A 19,367-nucleotide genomic window follows, 5' to 3' on the forward strand; every position below is an offset into this window, starting at 1 on the left:
TTGATTTGCTGATGTATTCGCGCGCATGGTAACCCACCGCCGCGAGCTCCAGTTCACCATTGTAAGATAGAAAAATTCACATTTAATGCGAGACTATACAATCCGTACTGTCAATCTAAACAGGCCCTTATCAATTGGTTAGATGACAAATAAACACTACAACAGTGAGCTTTAGAAAGTTTTTAATGGTAGGCATTTAATCGCCACCGTTTTGGCACTGAAAAAAAATCAGATGTACGGTGTTGATATACAACACATACATCTGGGTGGCCCCACGGTCTAACCGAACTCGCGCCCACGAGATATATACAAATATGATGATCGAAGCCGTCCGATAAAAAAGCCCTCAAAGCAATGGGGAGGAACAAAGACGGTCAACCGCTGCCAGATAAGGGGGAAGAAAAAAGCGACGGATGCAATTGTGCAACAAGCTTGTTTTTCCTGACCGATGACATGGCCCACTTGGATAGCCGGTCCCGACCCATACATTAACCCGCCACGTGTCAAATGGATAGACTGCACCAGGCGCAGAGATATTCGTGTGACCAGTTGTAGGAAGCTGTGTGGGCCTACAGAGATGCCTGCCGCAAATCCACTCCGTCCATCAGCAGTTTTGCAAGACCGGAATCTAAAAAACAGGCAGATAAAAAAAAACGTACGAGGACCAATACGGGGATGGCGGGCCACCATGATGTATTTGTTTATCTACGCTGTCCATCCCTTCTCTAAGATCATTTTGGGATATGTCCAAAAAAAAAAAAAAAAAAAGAAAAAAAAAAAAAAGCAGAATCAACGCTCAAGTAGACCACATCAAAGATAATTCTTGCATTTAATGCAACCCAACCTTATTATTTGGTGCGGTCAACGTGAGCATTGGATCTGCCTTAATTTTTTTGCAAATTCCCTAAAATGATCTTAGAGAAGTGATGAACAGCGTGGATGAACAGATACGTCAGGGCGAGCACGTCGTGCCCCCGCCTGTCTCCAGCTGGGAAGCGGGCAGCAGCTTTTTGACATCACGGATTTTATTTACACCATCCATTCAATTTTTCCGGTCATTTTAAGATTTTAACTCAGAAATGAGGCAGATCCAAATCTCTAAGTTGACTACGCAATGAAAATAAATATCTTAACATTGAAAATTTTTTGGGGTCACGTAAGCTCTAGAGAGAGCTGATGTTTGTTTTTTTACTTCATTCGGGTCCTTAACTTTACTAATGGATTGAATGGAAAATAAACACTACGGTGAGTCCTAGAAAAGTTTCAACGGTGAGAATTATTATCACCGCTGCTTCTTGTGGTGTGGTCCACTTGAGCCTTGGATATGCCTCACTTTGTGAATCGTTTACTAAAATGATACGAAAAAATGGATGGACGGTGTGGATAAGACCCATACATCACGGTGGCCACTCAAAGCTGCTGACCGTTCCCAGCTGGACACGAGCGGGAGTGGGACGCAATCCGCGTCCGTCCTTACCAGTTACCATACGGTCTCCCAATCCCAAAACCCTAACCCCTCGCCTTCCCTCTCTTTCCTGCAAAACCTCTTTCGCGCCTCATTCTCAGCAGCTGGGAAGCTGCAAAAATCAATGGCGAAGAAGCGAAAGCAGAGCGAAGCAGAGACTCCTGGAGCTGCTGATGCTGCGAAGGAGAAGAGAAACGAAATCGCTCCGCCGCGTCCGAAACGGACGCTCTTGGGTTGGAAAGAGAAGACCGAAGAGAAAGGAGGCGATTCTCCCTTTTTTAGGAATAGAGAGAAGGTCTTGGTCACGTGCTCTCGGCGCATCATTTATAGGTAATTTTTGATTTATTTTTGATTTTTTGATTTTTTTCTTTATTTCGGATTTTTGTGGCTTTGGGTTTTTATTCATCTATTAATTATTATTATTTTGCAGATATCGGCATTTGATGTTGAATGTGGTGTCAATGTTGCCGCACTGCAAGAAAGATAACAAGGTCGAGTCGAAAGAAAGCAAAGGTGCTACACTGAATGAGCTCGTCGAGCTTAGGAACTGCTCCTCCTGTTTGTTTTTCGAGGTGGGTTTTGGAATTCAATTTTGAAATTTTCTTTATTGGTTCTTATATTCGCTTCTTGTTATGGTTGGTTCATGGGAGTTTATTTGCCATGTTCCTTGTGTTAATGTTAATGGGCAGCTACTAAAATTCCACAGATTGTTATCTTGTTTTATCTTTTTGAGAATTATTAGGATTGCAGTATAAAACTGACTTAGAATTATTAGAAGATGAGACAGTTTTGCTACACTCGGACACAGAAATTCAAGCCATGCATCAGGTGGGATGCATTGTGTGGATGGACTTGCATGACAACCATCGTGGTCTGCCCGTAATGTGGGTCAGACATACACATTGAGTGAGGCCCATCTGATAAGCACTGGTTGGATATCCCACCGAGTGTTGACTTTCAGATATAGTCCCATCGTTCCTACTGACATGTTATGTGTACATCCGACGCCATCGTGTGTAGTACATCAAGGCATGTGATAAGAACGGGCCATACCATCAAGATCGCCTGTGGTAAAATTCAGGCTGTTACACGCATTGGGCTAGCTGCACAGACAAAATCAATGGACAGCCAATGGTCTGACTCAGCTTTCAGGTGTGACCCACCAAATGAGTAGACCATCCTGATTTTCACTGTGGGTGAGCTTCATGTTTTGGCCCAACCAATTAGTTGACCTGCCTAATTTTCATGGCAGGTGATCTTCATGGTGTGGCACCCGCCTGCCTTCATTGGAATGTCAGCAGCAATGTCCCAGATGTAGTCAGATACCCCTCCCCACACATGTGGGATGGCCCAAAGTGTGTCCCACCTTGATGTCTGCATTCCATTTACTAATTGATAACTGCCATAAGTGCTGATGAGACTCATTATAATTCCATTCCCTAATTACTTGTGCCGAACTGCTTTGGGTCCTCTTTAGCAAGCTCATCACAGTTGTCCTCAATCACAGATTGTGTGGTTTGGGTTTGTGTTTTAGAGGGGAATGGGACTAACTGAATAAGATCTGAGTATGGTTTTGACCTTGTCGATTAATAAATCTGAATAATTGAATAAGATCTGAGTATGGTTTTGACCTTGTCAATTAATAAACCTGACTATGTCCAGCTTGTATTTGTTTGTTTCTTAAGGATTTTTTTTTTTTTTAAAATGCCGTTGACATGTCTGGTTTACTTTGTATTTCAGTGCAGGAAACAGAAAGATCTATACCTCTGGATGGCCAAGAGCCCTAATGGACCATCTGTCAAATTCTTAGTTAATGCCGGTAATGTCTCCCTCCAATTTCAATAGCCGCTCTGATTGAATTTTTTTAACATGATTTACATAGATTTCCTATGGATCGTGCATTTTCTTTGCTTTAATTAAATAAAGTTCCTTTCCTTTCAGTACACACAATGGAAGAGTTGAAGCTCACTGGCAATCATTTGAAAGGTTCACGGCCTATTTTGACTTTCTCTTCGAATTTTGATAAAAGTCCTCATTGGAAGCTCTTGAAAGAGTTAATCACGCAGGTGTGTTCAGTTGTATTCTCTCTCTCTCTCTCTCTCTAGAAAACCAGTTTTCAGCGTTTCATTTCATGTATCTGGATGGAATGATTGTTTCTCTTGACTCTTTTGTGAAGGGTCTGTAAAGCCCTTTTTGTGTAACAGTCCAGAAATGAGTTTTCAGGAACAGAATTCCTTGGAAATAGTTTCTGAAAACTAATTTTATCTGGAATGCTGTTTGGATGGCAGCATGTGTTTTTCTTCATTAGAATGCTCTTTGAATGACTATCTGAATTACAGTTCAAAAAATGAGCGTCTGAAAAATTGTTTTTTGAAAAGTCAACATAGCAAGTTGCAGTTATCAACACCAGTGCATCTATCAGGACTTGCAATATGTAGAATGTCTTAAAATCTCCTCACTAGGACTAATCTTCAACTGGGGGCTAGGATCTTCCACAACTGGAAGATATTTGGGTCATGGGCCGTACAGTTTTCTTCCCATGCTACAACTGAACAGTTGAGAAGAGACTTGTAGTAACATTCCATGTTCAACTAAATAGGTACAAGCAGGAGGCCCACATGCATGCAAAGAACACAATGCAACACTTTCAAAGCATCTGTACACTTTCTGTTAATGTTAATGGTGGTATCTTTGAAGGGCCTCCCTATATTTGCACCACACTCAAATAGGTTGAAGATGCTGCAGTTGGGATAGCTCTTAGTGCACAAACATGCCAGGGTGATCTGCCCCTGCCCTCTCTAAAACCTGAACCTCCTCGTTAGCTTCCCTCTCTACATGAATGAATGATATGTTTAATCTAGTTGAAAGAATTATAATGACATTAAAATACCACAAAGCCCCCATGGTTCTACCTCATGAGTGGCCCACTTTTTGACCTTGAGAGACTGCCCTTCCACTCAAATCGGGCCCTCGAATCCATTGCACAACAGGCGCATGACTTTGCTTGGGATGGAGGACACTGTGATCCAGCTTGAGAAGGATAGCGGGGATTGGCCCTCAGAATTCCTCACCCTGCTGTAGCTTGAGGACCACGGGATACCTGCAGACATTGAGCTTCCATACCCCAGTCCAGGGAGCTGTCCAAGCGACTGGAGCTCTAGTGTGCAGCAGTGCGTTCGCAGGTTGAATCCAAATGTAGCGAATTCCCAACTGCAGTTGGAACTTGAAGGCTTTAGAAAAGGCAGCCAACTCCAGCAAAAGACCCTTCCCCATTGTCTATTAAAGTTAAAACTTCCGCTTAAGAACTGCTTATCATCGAAAATGCCCAGCTGTTTCTCTCCATCCATATATCCCAACAGATAGCATAGGGAACCAGTACCCACAGCAGTCTCCCACGTCTCTTGAACGAGCCGCTGTCCCAGCTGGATAAGTCTTCACCCAATGGCTCTGTATGTGTGCATTTGATAAGAAACCTTTCCTAGAAATGGCTCCACACGCTGGCTGGTACCGAACAGTGCATGAACAAATTATTCCTCTGCCACTTTCCACATTATGCACCTATTGGGAATTGCAAAGCCTCTACTCTACAGCCTGCTTACCCTAAGGGCTTTAACATGAGCAACGATCTATGAGAATGCTACTACGGTTGGGGGTTCATTTGACCTCCAAAGTGAGATAGCAAACAGCGCCGAGACGAAGGATGAAGGTTGCGGAAGCATGATTTAGCAGCGAAAACACCTGGAGGTTCCGTTCTCCAAATCCTTGTGCCTTCTTCATCCGAATTGAGTCTGACCTCTTTTAGCTGGCTCATCAGCTGCTGGAAATCCACCAACTCTTCCTCCTTCAAGGTCCTTCTCATTTCAATGTTCCCAACTGACCTGCCCCCACACTTTCCATGTGTTTGGAGGCTGCAGCATATATTCATTTCTTGATTCTGTATGACCTTGGAAACCTCTCAACCAAGGTGTTATCACCTAGCCATTTGTCTTCCCCAAGACAAACATTATCTCCGTGTAGCAAAGACCATCTCCCAGCACTTCACCCCACACTGTAGACTGGTTGCCCATAGATGTTATGCCCAAAGCATCTATGCCTTGATTCAAAGCTTCCGCTTTTGTAATGGTGACATCTTCGAAGGGCCTCGCTATCGCACCACGCTCAGACACATCGAACATGCTGCAACTGAGATGGCCGTTACTACTACAAGAGGCCCTACAAGGTCTCTGGCTGCTAGAGTGCTTGCAAGTTTCAAATACAAAATTCTCCCTTCATCTTTTCTCTCTTTCTTCCTGAGATTAGAGTTAGGGCCTGTTTGATTTTCTAATTACACAGGGAATTCAAGGTAAATGGGTAATAATTATTTACCTATATATTTCTGGCTGGATTTCCAAGGTGACGTTGACCGTCAGCTTTCATTTATAGCACTCCTCACGTCAACCAAGAAGAAAAATATTAAATTATGAGGCCCACCATAATGTGTCTTATCTACACTGTCCATCCCTTTAACCAACTCATTTTATGGCATGCGCCAAAAAATGAGGCAGATCCAAGGAACAAGTGGACCACGATATAGGAAACAATGGAAATTGAACTCCTACCATCGAAAGCTTCTCGAGGACTCCAAAAGTTTTGGATCTAACTGATATTTTTGTTTTCCCTTTATCCATGACTGTGTGACCTTATGAACAGGTTGGATGACAAATAAACATCAATGTGGGCTCAAGGAAGGCTAAATCTACATTGATCCCATCCATATGGGAAGCCCATTCGACAATCAGACATTTAACGTAGGAGGCCACTAAGTAGGAAGGCTTCGATTCATCTCGGAAACAACGATTGTTTCTTTCTGTCCAAACAGCCTACCATATAGCCAGAATCGCCATCCGCCATAGCCGAATTTTCGGTTTGCCAATTCTTACACCATGCCAAGCTTTGAGAAGCACGTCCACATCTCTAGGGAACCACCAGCTGACCTTGAAACAGGAGAGGATCTCTGTCCAAATGGGGTAGATAAACGGGCAGTGGATCAACAGATGGTCGACTGTTTCTTCTATTTTGAGGCAGCAAATGCAGGCGTTAGTTAAAATCATTCCTTTTCTTCTGAGGTTATCTAGAGTGAGAATTTTCCTAATTGCAACTAGCCACCCGAACACATGCAGCTTGGGAGGAACAGGGTACTTCCAAATGAAATGAGGGCCTTGAGGAGTGGAGTTTCCGTTAATGAGGGAGAGTTGCTTGAAGAATGATCTGATCGTGAAGACTGAAGACTTGTCTGCTGTCCAAATGAGATTATCCTTAAGGCCCTGATTTGGAGAGGCATGCTGAATGATGCCCAACAGTTCCACATATTCACCGATTTCCCAGTCCTCCAAGTTCTTGCGGCATTGAATATTCCAGACCAGATTCTCTGCTTGGATGGAGTAGTTTTCAGCAATGGTACTATTTTTCTTCACCGCCAGTTGAAAAGTGTTAGGGAACTTTTTTTCCAACGGATAGTCTCCTAGCGATGTGTTAGTCCAGAAGCATATGCAATCGCCTTTGCCAACTTCGAAGCTTATCCTTTGAAGAACTTCTTTTTTCATCCGATGGATCCCTTTCCATATGGCAGAGGCCCTATACAAGGAAGAATCTCTCGTCCACCAACCTCCTTCCGAACTCTCATACTTGCCTTTGATAATTTTATTCCACAAAGCATCCTTTTCCATGCCAAGTCTCCAGATCCACTTCCCTAAAAGAGCTCGATTCATCACTTTTAGATCCTTTAGACCAGCTCCGCCGTCTCTAGTCTGCTTGCAGACCTGCCTCCAATCCATGAGATTATATCTTTTCTTATCTTCCTTGCCACGCCAAAGAAAATTTCTCCTGAGGGAGTCAATAGATTTGAGGACCGTGGCAGGGCAACGGAACAAAGACATGAAATAGGTTGGAAGGTTGGATAGAGCAACTTTTATTAGAGTGAGACGACCACCAATTGACAAATGTCTACATTTCCACGCAGCCTGATGGTGATGGAATTTGTGGATAACCTTTTCCCATTGAGGCTTTTTGGGCAGGCCAATGCATAACGGGAGACCCACGTACGAAGTCGAGAAGGACCCCAAGGAACAACCCACTAGATCAGCAAGAGCGTTACTCTCCTGACTGTCCAAATTGACCCCATAAATTTTGGATTTGTGCATGTTAACCTTTAGACCTGCGACCGCTTCAAAGCATCTAATAATTGTTCGCAAGTTGGATACTATTTCGCCGCTGGCTTCAGAAAAGATAAGGATGTCATCTGCGTACTGCACATGCGAGATCAGATCCTGCATCCCTGTCACTTGGACCCCTCTGAGAATACCTTCCCGCTGGCCTTTGTGAAGCATAGAGGATAAAGCCTCACCGACGGTGAGGAAAGGGAAGGGGGAGAGAGGGTCTCCTTGCCTAATGCCCTGCGAGCTTGGAAAGAAACCTTTCGGCGATCCGTTCAAGAGAATAGAGAATTGCGCTGAGCTGATGCATTCCTTTATCCATCTCCTCCAAGTCTCCCCAAAACCCATGCGCTTTAGCAAATAGAGAAGAAATTCCCAGTCGACATGATCGTAGGCCTTCTCCATATCCAGGTTGCAGAATATATATTTTTTCTTTGATCGGAAACTGGAGTCAAGACATTCATTTGCGATAAGGGCTCCATCTATTATCTGTCTACCCAGGATGAAGGCGCACTGGTTGGGGGCAATGATCGAGCCAATCACCTTTTGCAAACGATTAGCTAGGACCTTGGCCAGGATTTTATATGGGCTTACAATGAGACTGATAGGTCTAAACTCATTAAAAGCAGACGCTCCCAAAAACTTGGGAATCATCGCGATAAAAGTCGCTCCAATATTTTTTGAAAGTCTCCCTCGAACATAGAATTCATTAAGAAAAGCCATCACGTCTTCCTGCAGGAGGTCCCAGAAGGATTGGAAGAACTGGATAGGAGAACCGTCAGGGCCGGGGGCTTTGTCTCCTCCTAAGGTATCCACTGCCTTCTTGACTTCCTCCAAGGAGAAAGGAGCTTCTAGGAAACTAGCATCAGCTTCGCTAATGCTCCGGAAGGAGAGGTTATCTAGCCGTGGCCTAATCCAACCCTCATCGTGAAGGAGCCGTTGAAAGTAAGATATAGCTTCACGAGTAATCATTTCTCTATCTTCGATCCGATTGCCGTTTATCACTATGCTATTAATGCGATTGACCCTGACGTGCATGCTAGCAATACTGTGAAAGTATTTCGTGTTCCTATCTCCTTAATCCATTTGGACCGAGCTTTTTGCTTCCACGAAATTTCATCTTCCAGGATTCTGGCTGAGAGGGATTGGATGAGCTGAATTCTCTTGGCTAGGGTTTCTTTCGACATTGGGCTGATTTCGGCGCGACTGTCGATCTGATGTATCTCTGAGAGGATGGAATCCATCTCCGCTTCTCTTTTGCTTCGAACCACCTTGCTCCACTGTTTGAGCTTTTCTTTCAACATCTTAAGTTTGTAGCACAGTCTGTAGCCTGCAAAACCCTGGATCTGCAAGTCCCTCCACCACTCAGCCACCATGGACTTAAAACCTGCAATATGAAGCCAAGAAATATCAAATCGAAAGGGCTTAGGACCCCAATCTACCTCCTCTGTAGATAGAATAAGGGGCCAATAGCCTGAAGTAGTCCTGGGAAGGACAACCTGAGAGGAGGAAGGCAGAAAGTCTAGCCACTCGGGGGAAAGAATGAAGCGATCCAGTCTACACATAATCGGGGAAAGCCTTCCATTAGTCTAAGTAAAACGAGAACCGAGTAAAGGAAGATCTACCAGGCTGTTACTATCAATCCAGTCGGAGAAGGCGATCATGTGAGGGTTCATCTTATGCCCATTCGATTTTTCTTCCGTAAACCTGGTGGAATTGAAGTCCCCTGCGAAGCACAATGGGCCAGCAAAACTTTTTCGAACAAGACTCAATTCATCCCAGAAGGCATTCCTTAAGGCGTTGTTAGTGGGGCCATAAACTGAGCAGATGAGGAAAGTGACATCCGTAGCATTATTTCTCAGCGAAGCTGACACTGAGAAATTGCCTACTGTACTCTTTATGAGAGTCCAATGAGCAGTTCTCCACGCCAAGAGAATGCCCCCTGAACTCCCAGACACATCTTTAGCCACCCATTCAACATCCGTTGCCTTCCAAAGCGTTCTCAACAGACGATCATCAAACCTTTTCACTTTGGTTTCCTGCAGACAGATGATCTGGGGATTGCATCATTAATCTGGGGATTATTATTATTATTATTATTATTATTATTATTATTTGGTTAAAAATGCATTCATCTTTAATGCCACCATCCAGCAAAAGAACAAACATGGGATGGGAGTTATGCAAGTGGGCGTCGGACAGCAACCGGACATCTTCTGTGAGAGCATGTGGCATCGCATTCTTCTTTAATCCTAAAGCTTTTACTAATTTCACTGCAACAACCCACAACAGATTGGAAGCAGCTAACAGCCTTAAGCCTGGCATAGACAGCCTTTAGTTATGGCACAGACTGTAGCCCCGAGAATCCCAAATCCAAGAATTCACATCAATAACCCTGCAGTAGTCCTTATTGCAGCTACGCATCGAACTTAGAGAATAGATGGCAGACCATTCCATGCAGCATATTGACATCAAGCTGAGAGCACGATCATCAGACAAAATATTCTTGAAAATCCGCAACTCCACTCTGATATCTTCTTCAGGCAACCCTCCAAAAAACTGCAGCAACCTGCTGTTGAACAGAGACGGAATTAGCAGTTTCGTATATGGGGATGAAGAGAGGGAGAGTAATGGTGCAGGCGTGCAGCTACATTCATCATAATTGTGATTTGGAGTAAAATTCTGTGATATGGATCAGCTACACTCAACATAATTGGGGCTGATCCCCCAACATGAATAAGTAGGAAATTAACCACAAGTTGGTAAATTCCACTCTTTTGAATTCCATAGTCCATTAATATGTGAGAGAACTATCAATAAAAAAAAAAGTAATGAAACTCCACCCAGTAGCGATGCTCCACCTGTCTGAAGCTTGGGCAAAGGAGGATTGATGTCAAGTGGGCAGCTGGTCATACCTTTGCCAAGCAAAACTCATAAAGCCAACTTCCAATAGATGGGACAAGATTGTTATGATTTTTATTTTTTTTAAGCATACCCTATATATTAAAATATAATTTGACGTCACTGCTTTTTATTCATTATTGGTTCTGATAACCTCTTTGGTTGGTGACCCTAATTTGCTGGTAAATTGATAGGGCTGATGAAGGGCACGGCTTCAGCGGATCCCCAGATCCACCGAGGTTGGTGGGACCCCTGACTGTGGGGCCCTCCATGATGTATGTGACTACATCCACGCCGTCCATCGGTCTTGAAAACTAATTTTCGGGCATGATCCAAAAAAATGAAGCAGATCGAAATCTCGGATGGACCATAGTACAGGAAATAGTAGTAATTGACCATTAAAAACTTCTCCTGGGCCACAAAAGCTTTGGATCAAGATGATATTTGTGTGGTCTCTTCATATAGGTCTTTGTGACCTTATCAATTGGTTGGATGGCAAATAAACATTCTGGTGGACTCCATGAAGTTTTTAATGGTGGGGATTCAATCACGGCTGTTTCTTGTGGTGTGGTCCGCCTAAGATTTGGGCATGCTTCATGTTTGGGATCATCCCCTAAAATGATCTTTAAAAATGGTTGGACGGTGTGGATTTAAGGCCCATACATCACCCCAAGCCCCACAGTCAGGGGTTCCACCCACCTCAGCCGCGCCTGTCAATCAGTACCTGGGCCTGTGGGTACCTCATAGACCCAACCCAATTTTAACAGGTGTGGGTCCCATTTCTTGGACCCATTAAGAAATTTGGTTGAGTTTGGGTCTAGCATCTTTCCCCTGGTTTAAAATAGGGTCCAACCGGATCTGTGTCAGCTCCAATTAGTTTTGATAGTTCTAGTCGTATTATATGTATAAGAATTTATTTATTTATTTTTATTTTTTATTTTTTATTTTTTTTGTTATTTAACAACAAAATTAGGTTTCTAAGCCAGTGCATTTAAGAGAGCCTGCTTCCACACCATGTATGTGTTAAAGTGGCACATGTGTGATCTAATCCATCCATTGGGTGGGGCCAACCATATAAATGCTCTTATTTGTCCGAAACCCAACTCAAAACCTAAATTCAAGGACTTGATGTATGCCTGATGGGTTCTTGAACCCGATCGGATCTGGGTCTTCAAGAATGAGGCAAGAACTGGCAAGAGCCAAACCTGGTTAGCCCACGTATGGCTAGTTTAGGAACCGACCCATTGACAGCCCTATAAATGGAGGCAACAAGTTATAATTTAAAATCTCAGCCTTTTTGTTTCTGTACCGCTTGTGTTCTTTTCTGTGTTTAGTTTGAAAGTAAAAACATGAAATGGGCCATTCAACTCTGTTTGCTTTATTTTTGAAACTTAACCTTACTCTCTAATTTTTCTTTCACCTGAGTTCTGGTTTTGCTGCTGGTGCTGCCCTCTGAGTGGGATGTTGCTGTTTGGGTAATATACTTGTGCAGTCCACCTTCATCCTCCCACTTTCTATGTTGTACAATGGCATGTGCTTGATGATCTGTACCATTTATTCAAAGACTAAATATCAAAGCGATCTGACCTTCCTAAACATTTTAAAATGTTTTATAAAACCACTAAAATCCAGTTTGTAATTTCGTATGACTTAGATGTTTAGGATTGTCCGATCATTGTGATTTTCAGCATATTGTCCATTTGTGGTTTGGATCTTCATACATGTAAGACACATGTATAGTGTAAATGGGATATTCTCCCACGTGGACGAGAATCTTCATACATGTAAGACACATGTATAGTGTAAATGGGATATTCTCCCACGTGGACGAGAACTCCTCCCTATAAGAGTATTTTTAGATATCAATTTTATACTATTGATTGATGTACTGACACTATCACCTTGTGTTTCAGATATTTGGAACGCCGAAGGATCACAGAAAAGCCAAACCTTACCATGATCATGTTTTTGTCTTCTCAATTGTTGATGACCACATATGGTTTCGGAATTATCAGGTAATGTTATTATGTCATGGACTTTTCCTGTGATTGGGACTGGTTAACTTTTAAAACACGTATCTATGCCCTATATTCATGTCAACATGCATGCGTGCAAGTATGCTGATACTTATGGTTGTAAATGGTTCTGATTAGGGTTGACCCAAGTCTAACCCAGTTATTAATGGGAGTTCAAGACCTGGACCCCTATCTGATCCTATGGACTCAGATGTGGGCCCAAATCGGATCTGAGCGGACCAGTTCTGCCATGTCATCTGGTGGACCTGGCCTGTTGACAGATTTTTTTTCTTTCTATGGCTGCAATTTGTTGGATAGGGGTTGGACCCTTTTCATTCTGATTACTAATCAGATTCCAAAAGCCGGACCCATTTTGGAACTGATGGACACCAGATGGGGTCTGAGTTGGACTAGGTCTGCCAAGTCAGCAGGCCAACCCCATTGCCAGCCTGCCGTTATGTGCAAATCAATTCACATTTTCAACCTCTCTGTTTGTTCATGATGCTTTTAAAATTCAACCCATGTCCTCGTTGTTCTGTATTCTGGGTAGTTGAAGAAATTAAGCTCCCTTTTTGTGAATATGACTGTGCGTCTCTGTTTGTTCAGATGAATGTACCCAACAGATCCAATCTGCTTTTGCTCCTTGAGTACTAAGAACAATATTAAAACCCTTTTTCTTCCATTTTTCTGTTTCTATTTTTGTTTTTTGTTTTTTTAAAGCCTAAAAACCACCATGTTTCCTGTAAAATTACCTATAAATGCAGATGCTTTAATGAAGTTCATTCCAGATCTCGTAATCATCATCATCATCTAAGCATTATCCCAATTAATTGGGGTTGGCTACATGAATCCTGTTTCGCCATTCCCCTTTATTGAGAGCCAAGGGCCTGTTTGTTAACTCTTAAATTAACACTTAAAACGGAATTGAGAAAATGCCCCGTATCAAGAGTTGTTTGTTAACGCTGAAATCGGAAAGCGCTAAGTGATTTTCTGCGATATTTCATTGAATTCTTTCCACGATAGGAGTCTGGCTTAATAGTGAATGCGGAATGCGCTCCATAATTTTTTCTATTAAAAAAATTTTTCTTCCAAAATTACCCCATTTCAAGTTACTATGGATATTTTTTCTCTTTTAAATTGTTTTTGTAATAGAAAACTAACTTTTAACATGTGAAACTTATTTATGCCCCACCATAATTTATGTGTTTGATCCACACCGTCCATCAACTTTTTCAGATCATTCTAGAGCAAGAGCCCAAAATGAGGTACATGTAAAACTCAAGTGGGCCACACCATAAAAACCAATGGAAATTGAATAAAACTCAAGTCGACCATTAAAAGCCTTTTGGGGGCCATAAAAGTTTTGGATCAAGATGATCTTTGTTTTTTCCCTTCATCTGGCCCGTATGACCTAATCAACAGATTGGATGTCAAATAAACAGTACAATGGCCCTTAGGAGAATTTTAATGGTGGATATCCAATCACTATTGTTTTCCTGTGGTGTGGTCCACCTGAGATTTATATCCCTCTCATTTTTTGTGTGAAGCCTTAAAATGCGTAGTAAAAATGGATGAACGGAATGGATGAAACACATACATCATGATGGGCCCCAGAGCACCGACAACCAGCCACGGGGTTGGTGGCGGGGGAGTAGATACGTGTCATGGGAAGACGAGCGCCTCCGCTCCTCGAGCTCAAAGTTGTGCGAACGGTTCAAAGGAGATCAAAGTTACATGGGCCCACAATGATGTATTTATTATATCCACATCGTTCATCCATTTTTCGAGATAATTTTAAAGCATTAGTCAAAAAATGAATCATATCCAAAGCTTAAATGGACCGCACCAAAAATAGCAGCGAGGATAATGATTTTCACCGTTAAAAAATTCGTAGGGCCCACCATAATGTTCATTTTCCATCCAATCTATTCATAAGGTCACAAATACCTGGATGAAGAGGAAAAACAAATTTCATATTGATCCGAAACTTCCGTGACCCCCAAAAGGATTTCAATGGTAGACGTTCAATCCCTCACTGCTTTTTGCAGTGTGGTACACTTGATCTTTTGATCTGCCCTATTTTCGGCTCGAGCCTTAAGATGAGCTCGAAAAATGGATGGACGGTTTGGATATAACACATACTTCATGATGTGACCCACAGAACTTGCTGACGTCAATACACCAGCTACATAGCTGATGTGTGGTATACCGGCCAATCCGCTTCCATCCAGATCGGACGCGAATTTCTCGTGAAGGACGCGGATTAGCTACTTACAGGTTGATTAGCGAGAATCCCTACTGAAGTGACGTCACCAAGTTATGTGGGACCCGCCATGATGTATGTGTTGTATCCACACTGTCCATCCATTTGGTGATATAAATTTAGGGTATGAGCCAAATAACGAGTCAGATCCAAAGCTCGAGTAGACCCAACAACAGAAAACAGTGGAGAGAGTGCCGTCCACCATTAAAAATTTCTAAGGTCCACAAAAGTTTTCGATCAAGCTGAAATTTGTGTTTTACCTTCTTTCATGTCTGTCTTAACTTATGAACATGTTGGATCTCAGATAAACATTATAGTCGACCTTAGGAAGGTTTCAACGGTGGGCGTCACTCTTCCCACTGTTTTCTGTGGTGGGGTCCACTCCAGATTTGGATCTGACTCATTCTTTGTCTCATGCCCTAAAATGATATCTCCAAATGGATGGATGGTGTGGATACATCACACATCATGGTGGGTCCCACAGAACTTGGTGACGTCACTTTAGTAGCAAGTCTCACTACTGAACCTGTCAGTATCTAATCCGCCTCCTCCTGTGAAAGCCTTCCGCAGGAACTTCCTGCGAAAGATTGTGTGTGGGGCCTACTGCGATGTTTGTGAGAAAGTCAGTCCGTCCATCCATTTTTTGAGCTCATTTTAGGACATGCGACCAAAAATAAGATGTATCCAAAACTTAAATGAGCCACACGATAGGAAATAGTGGGGATTTTGTGACCACCGTTGAAACATTTATATGGCCACAAAAGTTTTGTATCGGTTTAAGTTCATAGTGTTTTCACTTCATCTCAGTCAAAATGACCTTATAAACAATTTGGATTGAATATAAACATCAAGGTGGAGTCTAGGAAGGCTTCAATGGTAGGCATTCCTTTCCCCACTGTTTCATCTTGTATGGCCTACTTGAGTTTTGGATACTCCTCATTTTGGTCGAATGTCCTAAAATGAGCTTGAAAAATGGATGGACGTGTTGGATTTCTCACAAACATCACAGTGGGCCCCACCCAAAATCCTTGCGTTGGAACTTCATGCGAAAGGCTTTCGTTAGGAAATCCGCATCCGTCCATATGTCGGATTTACTGCTAAAGCCTCTTGCTGGGGTTGTACATCGAGCTGAGTCGAGTTAAGGTGGGCCAAGCTCAGTTCGACTCGTCCATGCTATACTCGAGTTCGAGCTCGAGCTCGCCCTCAAGCTCAACATTGAAGCTTGGCTTGTTTGCCCAAGCTGTCGAGTCGAGTCGAGTTTACCTCGAGCTTGTTCATATGTTAACCCGATCCCCCCCCCCCCCATCGCCCATTGCCCAACTAGCCAACCCAACCCAATCTAATTATTATTTGAAAAAAAAAATACAACTAAAATCATATAATTATTGTATTAAATAAAAAAAAAAAACATACCTTTGTTTGTGGATGCTTGGATGGTGGACGAATGGGCTAACTGCTAAGCGGGCCGAGTTGGAGAACGAGATGAAGAGAGAGTAGAGGGCAGGCCGGCGACGATCGGCGGGTGGGCAGTGGTTGGGTTGGGTCTGGGGAAAGAGAGAGAGAGAGAGAGGGGTATGGGCACGGGCGAATAGGGTTTTTTTTTTTTTTTTAAATTTTTTTTTTTTTTTTATAACTTTTAAGAGAGAGAGAGAGAGAGAGAGAGAGTGTGTGTGTGTGTGTGTGTATTAAAAATTTTACTCGAGCTCGAGTTCGAGCTTCAAGTCGAGTCGAGTTGAAACGAACTCGGCTCAAACTCAACTCGAGCTTTAGAAATTTAGCTTAACTTGACCCGAGTCGGCCATTCAAGCCGAGTCAATCCGAGCCGACACAAGCTGAGTCGAGCGAGCTTTTCAAGCTAGCTCGACTCGTGTACAGCCCTACCTCTTGCAGAATTCCCTGCGCTGGAAACGTAGGTGGGGCCCACCTTCATGTTTGTGAGAAATCCACCCTGCCCATCGGTTTTGTGAGTTTATTTTAGGACATGGGACCGAAACTGAGGTGGATCCAATAATCAAGTGAGCCCAAAACGTGAGGATTGAACGTCCTGATTTGAAATATTCGTGGGGCAACATAAGGAATTTATCTGTTTTTTTATGAATAATGATATTTTATCTGTTTTTTTTAATTATGAATAATGATATTTTAATTTTCTCTTAATTACTTTAGTTTATTTGAATTAAATAGAATAATTTTACTTTCATTTAATAAAAAATAATTTCTTTATAATGTAAAACATTTCCAAACAGGAGATAGGGACAAATGCGTCAAATTAACGTATTTCAGACATTTCAGATGTTTGTTAACAAACATGTTGTTTCAAATTTGGTACTTAATTTTCAGACTTCCACCATAGTTACCAAACAAGTTTTTTGACTTCAGATTTCAGATTCAGCCTTCAGATTTCTTATCCAGGCTTTAGACTTCAAATTTAACAAACGGGCCTAAATCTTGAGTTAGACCATAGGTCATTGAGTCTTTTCTTACTACCTCCATCCACGTCCTTTTGGGCCTTCCCTTTTCCCTTTTAGAGCCTTTAACTTGTACCAACTTACTCCTAACCAACATGGTTCTTAGTTTCTGTTGCACATAACCAACCATCTAAGTCTACCTATGGATGTCCATGTGGATGCTTGCCATTTGTGCCCTTTTCCGAAACTGCTGTTTATGATGAATATATTGATTTTTCAGGTGACCGCTCCTCACAAGGAAACAGATAAAGTAGACCGTGGTGGTTTAGACAACATGACCCTCATAGAGGTTTGTTATAGATGCTTCTTAGTTCTTGCTGGCACAGAAGATTTTACTTGTAACTAAATTCAAAATTGATTTTGGACAGGTTGGTCCCAGATTTTGCTTAAATCCAATCAAAATATTTGGCGGCAGTTTTGGTGGCCCAACATTGTATGAGAACCCATTTTACATATCCCCAAATCAGGTAGTTGATCTTGCATGTTTGGCTTCCTTTTTGTGCATAAATTTCTTCCTTTACTGATTTATCTCTCAAGTTTAGTTTCGATTTATGCTTTTTTCATGTGTGATTCATTTTGATTCTTCTATTTATTTCATGTATATTGCTTCGCTGATACTTGTTGGACCATGGTTAATGATCTCCTAGGAACCGGTCCATAAAATAATTGGCTTGAGAACTCATCCCACATGATGTGTGCATGACATCCAACCCGTCCATCAGATACACCACCTCATGAAACCCCAAAGTCCAGAAAATCAGCCCGATCCAAAACTTAGGTGGGCCACAGCAAAGGGAACAAGGTGTGAGGGAAAGCCCACCATTGATTTTCATCTGGGCCTACAAAACTTGCAAAACAGCCTGATTATTTGCATGATCCTTCATCCGGCATTGATTTTCATCTGGGCCTACTGAAGTTGGCTGATTTTTTGCATGACCCTTCATCCAAGCCAGATGAAGGGTCCATGCAGCCTGGATTACATACACGCAACACATGGTATGAGTTCTTAAATAGTTCTCACGGATTCTCATGAGAACATGTTCCTAGGGGAATTTTCTGTTGGACAATGTCTTGTTTATTGCAGTAGAGTCCTACGGATTACTACAGTAGAGTTGCTATGGCTGCTTGTGACCGCAGGATCTTGAATCCTCTTCTCCCTCATGTGCCAATGTACCACCTGTGTGGAATCGAGGAAGTTCATTGAGTGGGGCCTACCACACATGCGGTGGCCTGAAAATCAAGCCAGTCGTGTGTGTTGAATTTGGACTGTTTGTCAATTCCTTATAAATCTACATGTTTCGCTCACACATCAAACCGCCTGATTTCCAGGCTGTGTCATGTACACCAATGGATAGCCTGGATTTCGCTTACATGTGCCACATTGGGCCATTGGTGGAAAAGTAATCTTCACAGTTATATTCCTAGTATGTTGTCGACAAGCTTATCATATTTGTTATCATCATTGTATTATTCTTGCTGTGCCTCTTCATCTCTCCTCTCTTGTTTCTTCAGATCCGGGCACTAGAGAAAAAGAAAAAGGCTGGGAAATATGCAAAGAAGATCAAAGCCAAAAAGAGGAGGAAGGAGCACGAAGAGTTGAATCAGTTGGAACCTAATGAGTTCGCAGATATGTGGAAGTAAATGATTCCCATAAAAGCTATTTATTTTGATCAAAACTCTCGATGTCCCCGTAAACCTCTTTTATCCAAATGAGCTGATGTTTTGTTGTAAATCAGCCTTCTTTCCTACCATTTTTTTCTTTTACCGTCTCTATTTGGTCCTGTAGAGAACAGATACATAAGTTTTATATCTTTTATTGATAGGAAAACTATTTCTTTTTCTATTGTGTTTTTGGTGAATCTTTCAAGAGAAAGCAAATATCTTCTAGCAATCCGGATCAGCTCTGTGATTATGATTTGAATCTCTACTCATTGCTCTCTACATGCAGAAAATAGAGATTCCCATGACCCAAGAACTCAACTGAATGTTCTAGTCATTGCTTGCCCCTAAAGCACGCGAAATTGTAACTTCTCAAATGGTGTCGGTACTTTACCTGAATTCTCA

At 42.3% G+C, this 19,367-nt stretch overlaps 1 protein-coding gene across 1 annotated transcript; it reads left to right on the top strand.

Moving 5' to 3' along the window:
• Positions 1 to 1,485: 1,485 nt before the first annotated feature.
• Positions 1,486 to 19,144, top strand: LOC131220313 (ribosome biogenesis protein BRX1 homolog 2-like). The gene is made up of 8 exons (XM_058215265.1): positions 1,486 to 1,795; positions 1,896 to 2,037; positions 3,206 to 3,284; positions 3,407 to 3,531; positions 12,471 to 12,572; positions 17,524 to 17,592; positions 17,672 to 17,770; positions 18,816 to 19,144. Exons 1-8 carry the CDS (start codon positions 1,590 to 1,592, stop codon positions 18,942 to 18,944), a joined length of 951 nt encoding a protein of 316 aa, XP_058071248.1. The 5' UTR covers positions 1,486 to 1,589; the 3' UTR covers positions 18,945 to 19,144.
• Positions 19,145 to 19,367: the final 223 nt, after the last annotated feature.

The sequence above is a fragment of the Magnolia sinica genome, chromosome 1 (assembly GCF_029962835.1).
Source record: "Magnolia sinica isolate HGM2019 chromosome 1, MsV1, whole genome shotgun sequence".
NCBI lineage: Eukaryota > Viridiplantae > Streptophyta > Magnoliopsida > Magnoliales > Magnoliaceae > Magnolia > Magnolia sinica.